Source organism: Arvicola amphibius, chromosome 4 (genome assembly GCF_903992535.2).
Source record: "Arvicola amphibius chromosome 4, mArvAmp1.2, whole genome shotgun sequence".
NCBI classification, from domain to species: Eukaryota; Metazoa; Chordata; class Mammalia; order Rodentia; family Cricetidae; genus Arvicola; species Arvicola amphibius.
Genome location: NC_052050.1, coordinates 52,396,335 through 52,411,051, shown reverse-complemented (window position 1 = coordinate 52,411,051; position 14,717 = coordinate 52,396,335). Strand labels below are relative to the sequence as shown.

The 14,717-nt window shown below is 48.0% G+C and overlaps 1 protein-coding gene across 2 annotated transcripts; it reads left to right on the top strand.

Annotated features, from left to right (window-relative positions):
• The first annotated feature begins 1,164 nt into the window (after positions 1 to 1,164).
• On the top strand, positions 1,165 to 13,361 carry Ccdc42 (coiled-coil domain containing 42). 2 transcript variants are annotated; one of them, XM_038328863.1, is made up of 7 exons: positions 1,165 to 1,247; positions 1,490 to 1,595; positions 1,712 to 1,816; positions 3,756 to 3,953; positions 10,581 to 10,802; positions 10,998 to 11,156; positions 13,284 to 13,361. In XM_038328863.1, the coding sequence occupies exons 1-7, from the start codon at positions 1,165 to 1,167 to the stop codon at positions 13,359 to 13,361; spliced, it is 951 nt and encodes a 316-aa protein (XP_038184791.1). The 2 variants fall into 2 exon arrangements, with proteins under 2 accessions (XP_038184791.1, XP_038184793.1); XM_038328865.1 differs by lacking the exon at positions 10,581 to 10,802.
• Positions 13,362 to 14,717: the final 1,356 nt, after the last annotated feature.

The window sequence follows — 14,717 nt, the reverse complement described above, 5'->3', positions numbered from 1 at the left end:
AGAATAGCTGGCAGCTGACCCACAACAGGGTCACAAGCTCTGACCTTAACAAGGACAAGAGCAATCCCATCCCAGCCAATCCCATCTCGAGCTCTGAGATCCAGAGAGAAGCCTCTGAGATCCAGAGAGACACGAGAGGCGTGGCAGGCTGAGAGGAGGAGCAGGGAGGGGTGAGCACCAGGGTCTAGTGCAAGGAGAGGTCTCTGCAGAGATCCCCACGGTGCTGTCTCACATAGGGCCCCCAAACTTACACAGATTTAACCTCAGGTCAGGTAAGTATTTATATGCATGTGCCCCATGGAATGAAGAAAGGCAACCATCATGAAATAAACCGATTAAGCAAGGGAACCTTTCTGTTACTGTATTTTGGCACCCTCCCCCTACCCACCGGCCCGCACTTAAATCTCGAAAGTGCATTTTATCTGTACTTAATAAACTCACCCTCGCGTTAAAGGGGCCTTGCCAGGCCCTTTTCCGCGTTCCCGGGGGCCACTCTCTGTACCCCCTACTTGGTTCTAATGTGTCTCAACTTCCTTCTTTTCACTCTTCTCTGCCCACCTCCCCCTCTCCCCCTCTCCCCCTCTGGGGTTGGCTAAGTACCTTGTCTTCTCTACCGCTTTTCTTCTTTGCCACCCGTCTGCCGCCCAGTCTCTCCTTCACCCTCACAAATCCCTAAACGTAGGAAGAAAGCCGCAGGAGCCAGCTTCACACACAGGTCTCTCCAAACTTCCCTTCTCCGCGGTGGAAGGCCAAACCCTGCCTCCCTGCCTGACAAGGGAGCAACCAGAAATATAATCAGGCCTAACTTCTTCCCAGAGTTCCTGAAGGGTGCCAGCGGGAAAAGAGAGGTAACCTCAGCAAGGGAGTGAGTGGGGTTAGTGGGGACAAAGGTCGGAGGGCAAACCGTGAGTTCCAGATACAGTCCGCAGAACCCAGCGGTTTGTTGCTAGGTAACCAGATCTATCACCGCAAGAGCGCATCATACCAGAGCAGCCTCTGACTGGCTTCTGTTGTGTCTCTCAGATATCCACTCTCTGTGGGACTTTGAAAGCAGGAAGAGAGGTGGGCAAGAACCCAGTCACCACTCTTGAATGCCCTGTGGCTCTGCCACTCATCGATTCACTCTGAAAAGAAGGCCATCTGGGCTGTTAGGTAGCTGCCACCATGAGTTTAGGCATCATGGAAGAGGAGGACCTGGCGGAATACTTCCGGCTGCAGTATGGGGAGCGGCTGCTTCAATTGCTGCAGTGAGTGTTTGGGACCACCCATACCCAACAACGCCCCCCCTTCCGCTGCCCACAGCCTAAAGATCCCAATCGCTTAATCCCATTATCCAGCTTCACCCTGACTGGGTCCCCATCCCTCACTCGCTCCAAAAACTGAGAGCAGAGACCCCTTTTCCTTTCCATGGGCTTCTGTCTCCCCGAGTTACTCCCTTGCTCAGCCTGTTCCTGCCTCAGAAGGCCCCTGTCTCACACTTCTTGGGCAGGAAGTTCCCAAATGTTGAGGAGCAGTCAGACTCTCCATCCATCCGGCTCCTGGAGAAGAAGAAAGAAGCCAAGATCATGCACCAGGCCATGGAACACAAGAAGCAGGTGAGAAACTTCCTCAGCCTTTCCAGACACTCACTTCTGGGATAAAACACTCAGAATCTTTCTGAGCACCCGTGGCAGAGGGCTCCCTGACATCTTCCTTCTCTCGTCCCCTAAAGACATTCCAGCGAAGAATGGAAACGCTGAACCTGCGCTGGGAAGAACTAGGTGTCAAAGAGGAGCAGCTGAAAGCCCATATCCAGAAGTTTGAGCAATTCATCCAGGTATGGAGCGGTGTGGGCTGCAGCAGGCTGGAGGATTTACACTGGTCGCAGGGCAAACTGTTCCTCGGCAGTATACTTGTTTCTGTAGGCTCCTCGCCCCCCGTTAAAGGCCTCTTCTGTGTTCCAGCAGCATCTGGTCTCTTTCCAAGGCATCTTCTATACACCATGCTGTTTGTAATGTTCTAGTTACCTGCCAGTCTCTTATCTCTACTTGGTTCTGTGTTATTTCCTTGCCCGTACCGTACCTGAGACAGTATATCAAGTGGACGGGGTGGATGGATGGATCGGTAGGTGTGATGGACAGATGGGTGTGCGCCTACCAGAGATTAGTATGTGTGGATACAGAAGGGAGTCAGAGGGTTTTGACCCACTCACCCATTCACGCTCTCTCCGTCTTTGTCCTTGCACTGAAATGGGGGAGTGATGAAGGCAGAGAACTGTCGAAGGTCGGTGAAGCAATCCTCATCCTAGACCAGCACTAGAGAAGCCCTGAAAGGCCGGGCCCTACAGGAGGGGGACCCATTGCTGCCCTCTACTGGAGGAACCCTGCTCTTAATGCTCTTCCTTCCACAGTACACACGACTATGCAGAGCAGGGAAGTCAATGCTTCGGGACACTTTCTTCTGAGATGTAGCCCACCTGCACCACAGCCAAGTTGATGGAGTATTTGGGGGGAGAGGAAGTTTGAGGATTAAGGACTCTCCAAATGGCTTCCAGGCAGTCGGCCGCTACAGAATCTCATAGAACTTGCTGCAAATACTTCAATACATCAATAACTTCTGCCTCAAGCAGGTCTCAGGTGGAGCCCAGACACCTATACATTTTTAAACTTTCTAGGTAATTCACATATGACTGACTGAGGGTCCCTCAGACCTCTCTGATGCTCCGTGGCACTCATTTGGTGCCCTGCTTCCTGGCACTTCTCCATGCTCTCTCAATGTTAGCACTGTGTGTGCCCGTCCGTGTGGACTCACAGCGGCCACAGGAGGAGGAGGAGACACCTAGTGACGCCTGGGAAAGTGAAAGGAGAAGGCCTGCTCTTGTCCTGAGGGAGGATGCTGCAGGTGGGAGAGGAGCATCAGAGATGGCAGTAGCTGAGCCTCGTCCTTTCTGGGTCTAGAACTGCCTGTGTCATCTCCCCCAGCCCACGCCCACGCCAGTCTGAGCAATCTCCTCCACGTGCATTTAGTTCCATTATTACTGCCTTGGGTTTTGTAAGGAAGAGAGGAGCTACCACTTCATAGACAACAGCTGGAGAAATGGAGGCACTTTCACCAAATCAGGAGAACCTGTGGGCTTCGCAGCCCTGGCTGAGCCACTGCCCAAATGACAAATGGCCATCACTAAAAGCAGAACCACAAAAACTTTGTCAGAGGCTTGCTCTTCCACCCAGCCTTTCTTGGCCTTCTTGGATGCAAGAGAGACCTTTCTCTACCCTTCTTTTTATGTGTTCTCTTCCCATCCCCCACTCTTTGAAGTCCAGGGACCAGCTCCCACAGAACCTGAAATTCCTGCTTGCACCCTCCCTCCCGCCAAGACTCCCTCTTGACCTTGAGCTGAATTTTTTTTTCTTTTTTTTTTCTTTTTTTTTTTTGGTTTTTTCGAGACAGGGTTTCTCTGCAGCTTTTTTAGAGCCTGTCCTGGAACTAGCTCTTGTAGACCAGGCTGACCTCGAACTTGAGCTGAATTTCTGTACTCACAGCCTCCTTAGGCCATGGAAGCCCCTTAGCTTTACTAAATCCTTTCACACAACCAAAGCCTTTTTTTTTTCACACCTCCCCTCCAACATAGGTAGCCCAGCAAGCTCTGCCTGCCCTTCTGGTGGTCTGAGCTCAGCAAACGGAAGGGGCTTAGGGTCACTGGCCCCAGGTAGGCCAGGGTCTCAAGGAGAGAGAGTGTGAGATACTTGCTTGATTTACCACTGCTTCCCTCATTCCAGGAGAATGACCAGAAACGGATTCGAGCCCTGAAAAAAGCCAACAAAGAGCGGGAACTGAAAAGGCAGCGCCTGAGGGAGCTGGCCAAGGCCAAGCAGGAGATGGCCGCTCTGAAGCTGGAGCACCAGAGGCTGAGTGTCAAGCTGCAGGACTACGCCATCTTCAACAAGTACCTGGAGAAGGTGGTGGAGAACTCGGAGGTGGGTCCCAGGGCTGGCAGTGCCGTCCTTGTGTGCCATGGGGCCCTCCTCAGCACCCTCTTCTTCCCCCATGTTAATGGAATGGAGCTCAGCTCCAGCTGGCTAGAGTTTAGGGGCCCTTGGAATGGTTATCCTGCTCTGGGGAGAGGCAGCAACCCTGGGAAACAGATGACCAAGGCCCCTGATGAGGTTGGGTGCAGCTCTCAATGGGTGGGAGGGCCTGACGGTATTATCTGTGCACGGCTATACATGAATTAAGTGTGTTTGTGTATGTCTGAGTCAGTGTGTGTGTGAGAGAGAGAGACAGACACACAGACAGACAGGAAAGGAGAGGAAAAGTGGAAAAACCCCTTCCCTTCAAAGACCTGGAGCGCTTAGGGCGTCATGCAGGCTGACTGCGAGTTTGTCCCTTTCTGTCCTCTTGTCAGCCTCTGGAAAGAACAAGCAGACTGTCACTTTCTGGGGAGATGGAGGCTCGGGAAGGTTAAGGGACCTACTCAGGGCCTCACAGCTTGGAAATGTATAGCTTATTATTTTCCCCACTCTTCTGTGTCCCCCGCCCCAAGTCGGAGTCATAAATGCCCCACCCCCACCTCTGCGGACCCTGTCACCCCAGGTCAGGAACTTTTCAGCCCTCTTCCGGCATCACCTCTTGCAACACTGGATGTGGGCATCCCTTCCCTGACATCTCCTCCTGTCTTCTGTTCTGCCGCCTCCCTCCCAGGCTCCTCCCAGGCTCCTCTGGGGCCTCCTCTTCCCCGGTTCTTCCTTTAGCAAGACTGACTCTGGCCCAGACTTGCCACAGTACTGCCAGGACTGCACTTCCTGCTTACCCCATCCCTGGTCCGGTAGCCATCAATCAGATATGGCCTACTCAGCCTCCTAAGTATTTCTGGAATCCAACCCCTGCCCCTTCCTCGTTCCTCACGCTGTGCGCTTCATCTGGAGTCACCTCTGCCCTTTGCTCCTCTGCATTCTACCTCCTCCTCCTCCTCCTCCTCCTCCTCCTCCTCCTCCTCCTCCTCTTCCTCCTCTTTCTTCTCCTTCTTCTCTCCCCACCCCCACACTGGAAAACATAGAAAAAAACTTAATCTTTCAAGAACTCAACATATAGCTTTGTATAATCTTAATTTTTTTCCTCTCATTTCTTTTCTTCCTTTTTTTTTTTCTGAAATAAAACACTACTGGCAATTTAAACCCCTTATATGCCCTTCCAAATTTCAATCTTTCTCTCCTCTCTTCAGGGGTCACCAGTATTATAGTTTTTATATTTCTCATTTTCATGAATGTTTATACTTGTGACTATCAGCTGTCCTTAAACTACGCATTGTAAAACATAACCTTCTATGACATGGCTTTTTATTTGTTTGTTTGTTTTGTGTTTTTGTTTTTCCGGACAAGGTTTCTCTGTGTAGCCCAGGTATATTGGAGCTCACTTTGTAGACCAGGCTGGTCTTGAACTCAGTGAGATCCACCTGCCTCTGACTCCCAAGTGCTGGGATTAAAGGCGTGCGCCACCACCATCCAGCCTGGCTTTTTCTCAATCAATGATATTATTTTTTTCATTTTTAAAATCTTGGTTTTGGGATTTATTTTGTGAACATGAATATTTTGGCCTACACATTTGTTTGTGCACCTCATGCATTCCTGGTGCCCTCTGAAGTCAGGGGAGGACACTGGAGCCCCTGAAACTGGAGTTAGGGTGGTTGGAAGTTACCATGTGGGTGCTGGGATTCGAAGCCAGGTCTCTGTGAGAGCAGCTAGTGCTTTTAACTGCTGAGTCATCTGTCCAGTGACATGATTTCTTAAAATAGTATTTTTAGTTGATACATGATAATTGTACACATTGATAGGATATACTGAGATGTGCATATGTGTGTGTGTGTGTGTGTGTGTGTGTGTGTGCGTGCGTGCCTGCTCATGCCCATGCAAGTATGTATACTTCATAGTATTGTGATAACTGACATATCCATCGCCTCAAACATCTATGATTTCCTTTGTTGGGGATATTCAGATCCTCTGTACTATTTTGAAATGTACAATTCATTTTTGTCAATCACAGTTATCCTACCATGCTCCATAGAATATTAAAAATTCTTTTTTTCTTCCAATAGCCCATAACCAGTCAGTGATACTTTCAGGAACTTTTGCTAGTGGAAAATTTCAAACAGACAAGAGTAGAGCCATATATTCTAGAGAACACCCGTCACTCATCACCTGGGTCCAGCAAAGGCCGCTTGCATGACCCACATCTTCCCACTCCACCATTTTGCAGCAAATGCTATTTCTTCAGTCATAAATATTTTTCAGCATATTTCTCTAAAGATGGGAGCTTTAAAAAAGACATAATCCACTTAAAAGCCAAGTGTTGTGGGGCATTCCTTTAATCCCAGCACTAGGGAGGCAGAGACAGGCAGATCTCTGGGAGTTTAAGTCTAACCTGGTCTACATAGCAAACTCCAGGACAGCCAAGACCACGCAGTGAGATTGTCTCAGAACAGGGGCTGAAGAGATGATGAGTCAGCAGTTAAAAACACTGGCTGCTCTTCCAGAGGACCTGGGTTAGAGTTCCAGTACCCATTTGGTGGCTCACAACTGTCTGTAACCAGGGGGGTCTTAGACTCCCTTCTGGCCTCCTGGAACACTACATGTGTGTGGTATGCAAACAGCATACATGCATGTGGTATGCAAACAGCATACATGCAGGCAAAACGCTAACACACAAAGTAAAAATAAAAATTTTAAAATACATCAAAAATCATAACTACAGTGCCATTGCCAAACCAGTTACACTATTCCTTAGTAGCAAATATATAACTAGTTGACATTTAAAAGTGTCTCCAACTGTCACAATAAGGCTCTATGTGCATTTGTTTTGCTTTTTTAATTTATTTTTGATATTACAATGTAATTGTATTGTCTCCTTTTTCCATTTCCTCCTTCCAAACTCTCCCATATTCCCCTCCTTGCTTGCTTGTAGGAGGAGGCTGCTAGCTAGTTCCTGGCCACTTAGCCCCAAAATAATCACACAGAAACTATATTAATTAAAACACTGCTAGACCAATTAGCTCTAGCTTCTTACTGGCTAACCCTTACATATTAATTTAACCCATCTCCATTAGTCCGTGTATCACCACATGGCAGTGGCTTGCTGACAAAGTTTCAGCATGTCTGACTCTGGCAGCAGTTCCATGGTGTCTCTCTGACTCCACCCTTCTTTCTCCCAGCATTCAGCCTAGCTTCCCTGCCTACCTAAATTTTGCCCTGCTATAGGTCCAAAGAAGTTTCTTTTTTTTTTTTTTTTTTGTTTTTGTTTTTTTTCGAGACAGGTTTCTCTGCAGCTTTAGAGCCTGTCCTGGAGCTAGCTCTTGTAGACCAGGCTGGTCTTGAACTCACAGAGATCCGCCTGCCTCTGCCTCCCGAGTGCTGGGATTAAAGGCGTGCGCCACCACCGCCCAGCACCCAAAGAAGTTTCTTTATTCATTAACCAATAAAAGCAACACATAGACAGAAGGACCTCCCACACCACTCACTGTCAAATTCATGACCTATTTCATTATTACATGTTATTTATATATACACATATATATCAGTATATATAATGCTACTTGTATGTATGATTTCAGAGCTGGCCATTTGGCATTGGATCATCAATTGGTGTGCTCTTCCCTGGGGATGACTATTTCTTTAGTTGCCTGTAGTTCTTCATGTGGAGCTAAGAACTCATGGACTTTCCTGTCAACTTTGTCATATCTAGAGTTGTCCTGCTGCACTTGATCTGTTTAATCAAGGTCCAAACTAGTTTTCCACACCACTTCTTACATTTTCTAAGTATTATGGACATTATGTTAAGCAAAATAAGACCAGATTCAAAAGACAACCCATCGATGGTTCTAGTGATAGGCTTGAAACCAGGTAAAATTATTCTTGGCTGATGAAAACTATAATATTGATTTCCTCGGTGGTTGCGGACAGGTACTGACTGAGGGGGTATTTTAACTATTTTAAAATCTAGTAGAACAGTATATAAAGCAGTGGTTCTCGACCTTCCTAACCCTGCGACCCTTAACACAGTTCCTCATGCTCTGGTGACCCCCAGCCATAAAATTATTATGTTGCTACTTCATAGCTGTAGTTTTGCTACTGTTATCAATTATAATGTAAATATCTGATCTGCAGGATATCTGATATGTGACCCCTGTGAAAGGGTCATTTGACTACCAAGGGGCCGTGAACCACTGACATAAAGAGGGGAACTTTGTAATGTCTGGATTACTAGGGGGTCTTGGGAAGAAGCTTGTTGAAGTCTTCTTTTTGAGTCAGTGCCTCACTGTCTCACTCCAGGCTGGCCTCAAATTCAAGGTTTCTCTCTCTCTCTCTCTCTCTCTCTCTCTCTCTCTCTCTCTCTCTCTCTCTCTCTCTCTCTCTTTCTCTCTTGTCTACCAAGTGTTGGGGCTGCTATGCCCACATTGAACTCTTGATTCTTTTAGTGTTCAGAATAACAAATTAAAATGTCAGCAGTCTCCAAAACTGACCCTTCAGTGTAGTTATGAACTCATGGTTTTTAATTCATGTTTCAATCTTTTGTATTTATTCTTTTTGATGTTGAAATTATCCCCTCCTTGCACAAGCAGGAGCCCCTTCACGCGGGCACCTGAGGCTTTTGACATCAGAATACAATTGTGAGATTTCTTCTCAGTAGCTCTGATTGAATCTATTCATTCTAACTTTCATATGCCTTGTGGTACTTGCTGAAAGATCTGAAGGAAATACAGACAGGACATGGGCTCTCTGCTTCTTAAGACTAAAATTCTTCATGGATAAAGTTTGTACTCTTTTCATAGTTTTCTGAGTGTTCTGCTGTAAACGGAAATTTCTCTCCCAGCCACCAGTTCCCAAATAAACCACTCTTAGGCTTTTATTAATTACAAATGCTTGGCCAATTGCTCAAGCTTATTATTAACTAGCTATTATATTTAAATTATCCCATTTTTATTAATTTATGTATTACCACATGGCTCATAACTTTATTGTCCTCTAGCATTTTGCTTTCCCAAAGGCTGGCTCACATCTCCTTGACTCTGCCCTTCTTCTTTTCCTTAGTTTATTTTTTCCACCTAACCTTATCCTGTCTGGCTATTGGTCAGTCAGCTTCTTTATTAAACCAATCAGAGCATAATTTACACAGTGTACAAGAATATTCCACAGCAGTCTGTCTCTTTGTCTGTGTACACATACACATGTACTCACATGTGTTACTAGCAGTTGAACCCTGGGGCCTTGTATGTGCAGGTAAGCAACTCTACCCTGAGCTATACCCCTAGCCCTTATTTTAGTTTGACACAGGGTTTCACTAAGTTGTCCAGACTGACTTCAGATTCACTATATAGCCCAGGCAGGCCTTAAACTTGCAATTTTCTGGTCTCAGCTTCCCAAGAAGCTGTTGGGCAGGCTTCCCCACCTCTCTCCTTCCTCCCTCCCCTGTCTCTCTCTCTCTCAGGTCTATCTCCTTCTCTCCATCTCTGAATCTCAGGCCATCCATGTTAAATTTCTGCGAGTATTCTGAACCTCCCTAAGCTCCACTCATCTCTACTCAGGCTTCCCCTCTACCTGGTGCACACCTTGCCTCCTCCCCGCCTTTGCCTCGCTACCTCTACGTGTACCCCAGTCTCCTTCAGTCTTCCTTTCTCCCCAAGTACTTTTCTGGCTGTTCCTGCTTTCCCCAGCACTGCCTGGAATGCTATTCCCCCAGAAACAGATTTTGGAAAAACACCAGTCTGACAGTTCCTGGACACCAATCTGCCACTGGCAACTGTCACGATACTAAGACCAGCTCAGAGAGTCCCTGAGCAGGCAAACTATGAGAGCCTCCAGGGAAGTGCATTGGTGTCATCGAACTGGAGGGCGCCTTGCCCTCTGTAGAGATGCTCACTGGACAAACTGTGCTTCTGGACCCCGTTGGAGCAGGTGATCTGTATCTTGCAAACCCCTGATCCACGGATGCAGATAATGAATAAAGGATAAAGAACATCTGTAGGGAGTTAGTGCCCGGCCTCTGTGCAGCCTCACACCTCTGCCCCAAAGTTGGTTTATCACTGTGTTGTAGCTGACTAGTGTCTATCTGTCCTCCCTGTACCCAATCACCCTCGAGGCTATAAAGTTCAAAAGAACAGGGTCTGGCTTTCTTATCTCTGGCTCTGTCAGTAGCCTTTTACCACAGCTCCTGGTCTGTGAGTGGAACATTCTCCTTGAATAGGATCACTGTTGCCTTAAGAGATAAAGTGCTTCCCAGCAGCAATTCTCAAGCCTAGTTGGGCCTGGAATTACCTAGAGATAGTTTGCAAAATTCTAATCTACCAAAGACATACTATTAATCAGAATCTCTGGGATTGGAACTTGGCATCCACCTCTTTAAATGATTCCTAAGTATTTAAATATGCAGCTGGCATTAGGAACCTCAGGTCCCGTTGAACAACCCTCCAACATACGGTGCATAGCCCATATAAACTCAGGAGAACCCAACATTCTCATGATACCCGTTTATGGCTATGGTTTGCCTGCCCTGGTGTATGGGTCAGAAGTGGTGGGAGCCAAGCTATTCAATGACCCAAGGCCATTGACCCTCAGTTTGAAGAGATCCATGAGGTGATTGCCCGTTACAAGACACTGGTGAGCATGCATCATGACCTCATGCAGTCGGCACAAGAAGGGCAGGAGAAGATTGAACGCGCCAAGGCAAGGCTGGCCCGCTACATGGAGGAGAAGGACGATGAGATCCTCCAGCACAACAATGAGCTGGCAAGACTGCAGATGCGCTTCGACCGGGCCCGCAGTGACGTCATCTTCTGGGTAAGCAGCAGGTCTGGTGTAGGGTAGGGGGAGGGAGTCCTGGCTCTGGGTATGTGAGGTCTGTATGTGTGCACACATGCATACAATTACCACACACACACATACGCACACACATGCACACACACACAAACACACACACGCAGAGGAGTCTCTCTCTACTGTGCTATACTTACAGGCTGCCACATCTCTCCCCAGGAATCTCGCTGGGCACACATCCAGAACACAGCGGCCAAGAAGACCCTCCTGCTTGGCACCATTAAGATGGCGACACTGAACCTCTTCCAGATCGTGAGCAAGCAGCTGAAGGAGTCCGCGCAGGTGTCCCTGGAGGACACACATAAACAACTGGACATGGTAGGAGGAGGATGCAGAGCTGGGTCCAGCAGAGGGGTGGGGCCAAGAAGGTTCTGAATTGCTTGAGTGAAGGAAAGAATCAGGCAGCAGTGTGGTCCTCGAATGTTCACAGGGTCAGGACCACCTACTGGTGGGATTGGGGATTGCTGGGCACACTCAAATCTCCAACTCAGTAAATCTAAGATGAGCCCTCATGAATGTGCATATGTAGGAATTCCCCTGACTGCCCGTCAGGGCTCCACATGCTGAGACCACTGCATTAGCACCTGAAATCCCTGTCAAAGCACAGGACCAGAATAGAACAGAGTAACTGTTGAACTCACCAGTTATCCAGAGCAGCCTTGTCGGCCACACATGCTAACAACTCTAGGAGGGTCTCGGGTGGGCCCGAGTTGTCATTGTTGGGGATGCCCTGTTGTGCAAGGGAGGCTGTGTGAGGGTTGAGCCTGGCTGCTACCTTTTCCACTTGTGCAAAGCTGGGCACCTTCCTGGGAAGCTGGTTGCTTTCATCCTTCATTCTATGTTCAGAAATGGTTTTCATTCTCTTAGGTTTCTGACTGGGGCTCTGGATCTCCGTGCTTGCGTACCAAGCCCTTTACCAACTGAGACATCTCCCCAGTCTTTGAAATCACATGGTTGATTAAAATTTCAAAAGACTCCTTTGTGCGGAGAGTAGCATTGTTGGACGCTTTGGCAAATCCCTTTGATGTCTAGCTCGGTAACAGGCAGACCATGCTGCTTTAAATGCCGTCTGGGCATTGTGGCACCCTGGTTTCTGAGACTCCCTGGTGTGGTCAGCTCCCTTTCTTAAGCCGTCCTGGGGAAGGATGCCCGGGAATTGGTGACCTGTCGCTCTCTGCCCGAACTTCTAACCCACCTCCTCCAAATTCTGAGCGTTCTGAATCCTTGAGGATTTTTCACAAGTTCTATTTTTCTGAATCAAACTTCCAGAAGCGCTCCTGGCAAGGAGAATCTGGGCTTAATTTTCCTTGCCAGGAACACCTCATGTTGCCCGAAGGATATCCGACGATATCCATCTTCATTCCCACAGAATATAAGCGCGTTATTAGAAAGCCAATTGGCCAAGCAGCTAAGATGATGATAATAATGACGATCATGATGATGGTGATGGCACAAGAAGGTGTAAATGAAAGGAGAGGTTGAACACATTCTGCCCTTGAGCTGGGGTCACCTTTCAAAAATGAGAAACTGGGCCGGACGCTCAGCTAAGTGCTACAACACGTGCCCAGCATGGGTGAGGCCCTGGCTTCCATCCCCGGAATCGGATATTTCTTCAGAGCTGTTGTGTGTGGAGTCCAGCTGGGTCTTCCTAGCCTCTGAATCTATGCCCTGTCACCCTAACCAGGGGCTTTCAAAACAGAAGCCTGTGAATAGAATTTAAATTTCCCTGGCGGACACAAGATCAGTACGGTGTACATCAGGTCTGGGTACCCTCGAGCACTTTGATATTGCCTGAGATCCATTTCCAGTCCCACTGAGGCCAGTTTGTGACCATCTTCCTTCCTTCCTTCCACGTGGGTCTGACTACCTCTAAGCAGGTCCCAAGTCCAGCCTTCCTCTGGTTCTAGCCTGCTGCTATGGTTTGAACCTGAAATGTCCCCCCGCTTCCCCTCCCCAGGCTTGTATTCTAAGTGCTTGTGGCACTAGTTTGGGAGGGTGAGACCTTTGCCAGCATAGCCTGCCTGGCAGAAGTAGGTTACTGGGTGCAGGCCTTTGAAGGTGACAGCTAATCCACCTGCTCCAGTCATGCTCTCTGCTTCCCTGGTCCCCTCCATGTGAACAGCCACTGTCACATGCTCTTCCCTCCAGGGACTGAGCCGTTCTGCCACGCCATCTACGGTGGAGTGCAAACTTTGGGAAGCATAACACGCCTTTAAGTTGCTTCCATCACGTATTTTGAGTGTAGTGAGAGAAAACTAACTAATATGTTTGCTAAGCCTGATTCTTAAGGTCATCTAGAAATCTGAGCAAGCAGACAATACCAGAGGTGGCAACCTCTGGCAGTGGAGAATGAGATCAATGAGCTTCCTTCCCAGGAGATGGTCCAACTTGTGACGTGGGGAGTGTTTGCTGGGCAAGGTTAATGCTGTCTCTTTGTCTTGCTAGATCCAGCAGTTTATACAAGACTTGTCAGACATCTGGACAGAAGTAAAGAGGAAGGAGCAGCAGCAAGTCCGGGTGTAAGGAAGCAATATGTTTCTAGAATGTTCTGAGACACCGAGAAAAAGAGAAAGAGAAAACATTTCTACTGAGCTTGTGGTCCAGCCTCCCTGGCCCAGCTGTTGAAGACCCATGCTTCCTGATGATACACCCTTGGTTGTTTCCCCCTGTGACCTCAGTCTATCCCAGCACCCCCCAACATTAAATGTTATAAGAAGTTAGCTCTGAAGTTGCCCCCTCCTTTTGAAAATCAGCTCATGGGGAACAGTCAATGAGGGGAGATCCGCACAAACACCTCATCTAAGAGCTAGTCACTTTTGACTATGTGTCTCTTGGGTGTCAGACTTAAATGTAGTTAAGCATTCAGGTAGGCAACAGAGCCTCAGACAGAGCCCAGTACAGGGCTCTTTCTCCCTTCTACCACGTAACAAAAAAACCTGTTGTTCCTAGTCAGGGTGCAAGGCTCCCTAGACCCTATGAAAGCAGCTTCCCAAGTCAAAGTTCCATAGGCGCTGAATCAAAAGCCAGCCCTGAACCTCATCTCATGTGTACCCCAAAACATGCAACACAGTATAGTGTCACCCACGTCAATGCAAGAAGATTTCCCAAGTCAAAGTTCCATAGGTGCTGAATCAAAAGCCAGCCCTGAACCTCATCTCATGTGTACCCCAAAACATGCAACACAGTATAGTGTCACCCACGTCAATGCAAGAAGATCCCACTGGCTGCCTGGAACTAGCAAGGAACCACTAATGTGCCAAAGGACAACCTCAGCTCACAGGAGCATCCTAGCCTGGTGAAATGATTTTTTGTTGTTGGTGGTGGTGGGGTTTTTGTTTGTTTGTTTGTTTGTTTGTTTTTCAAGACAAGGTTTCTCTGTGTAGCCTTGGAGCCTGTCCTGGAACTCACTCTGTAGACCAGGCTGACCTCAAACTCAGAGATTCATCTGCCTCTGTGTCCCAAATGCTGGCATTAAAGATGTGTACCATCATCTCCCAGCCAAGAAATGATTTTTAAAACCAGTAAAACCCACCAAAAGGGGTCTCAGATGTAAATTTCTAAGCTGTCAATGACAAAAATCAAAGTCAGAGACCCTGGGTGAGGACAAGTGCTTCTACACATTGGCCTTATGAAAAGCCCACAAGGTTCCTTGTCACATACAGCAAGACACTTGTTCCAGGACACTGGCTGCAGGGTCAGAGGGTGAGGATTGCATTTGAGCCTACCTGCCCTGAACTCAGCCCTAGATGGCCAACACAGTGCTTTTTTCACCTCCTAGCCAGGATCTTCCCCTAAGATCCTGCAAGGAAAGCAGTGCCGCAGCCCCCACTTGCCAGACCTGTATTCTGTGGTCCCAGCTCAGAGATGACCTGAACCCAG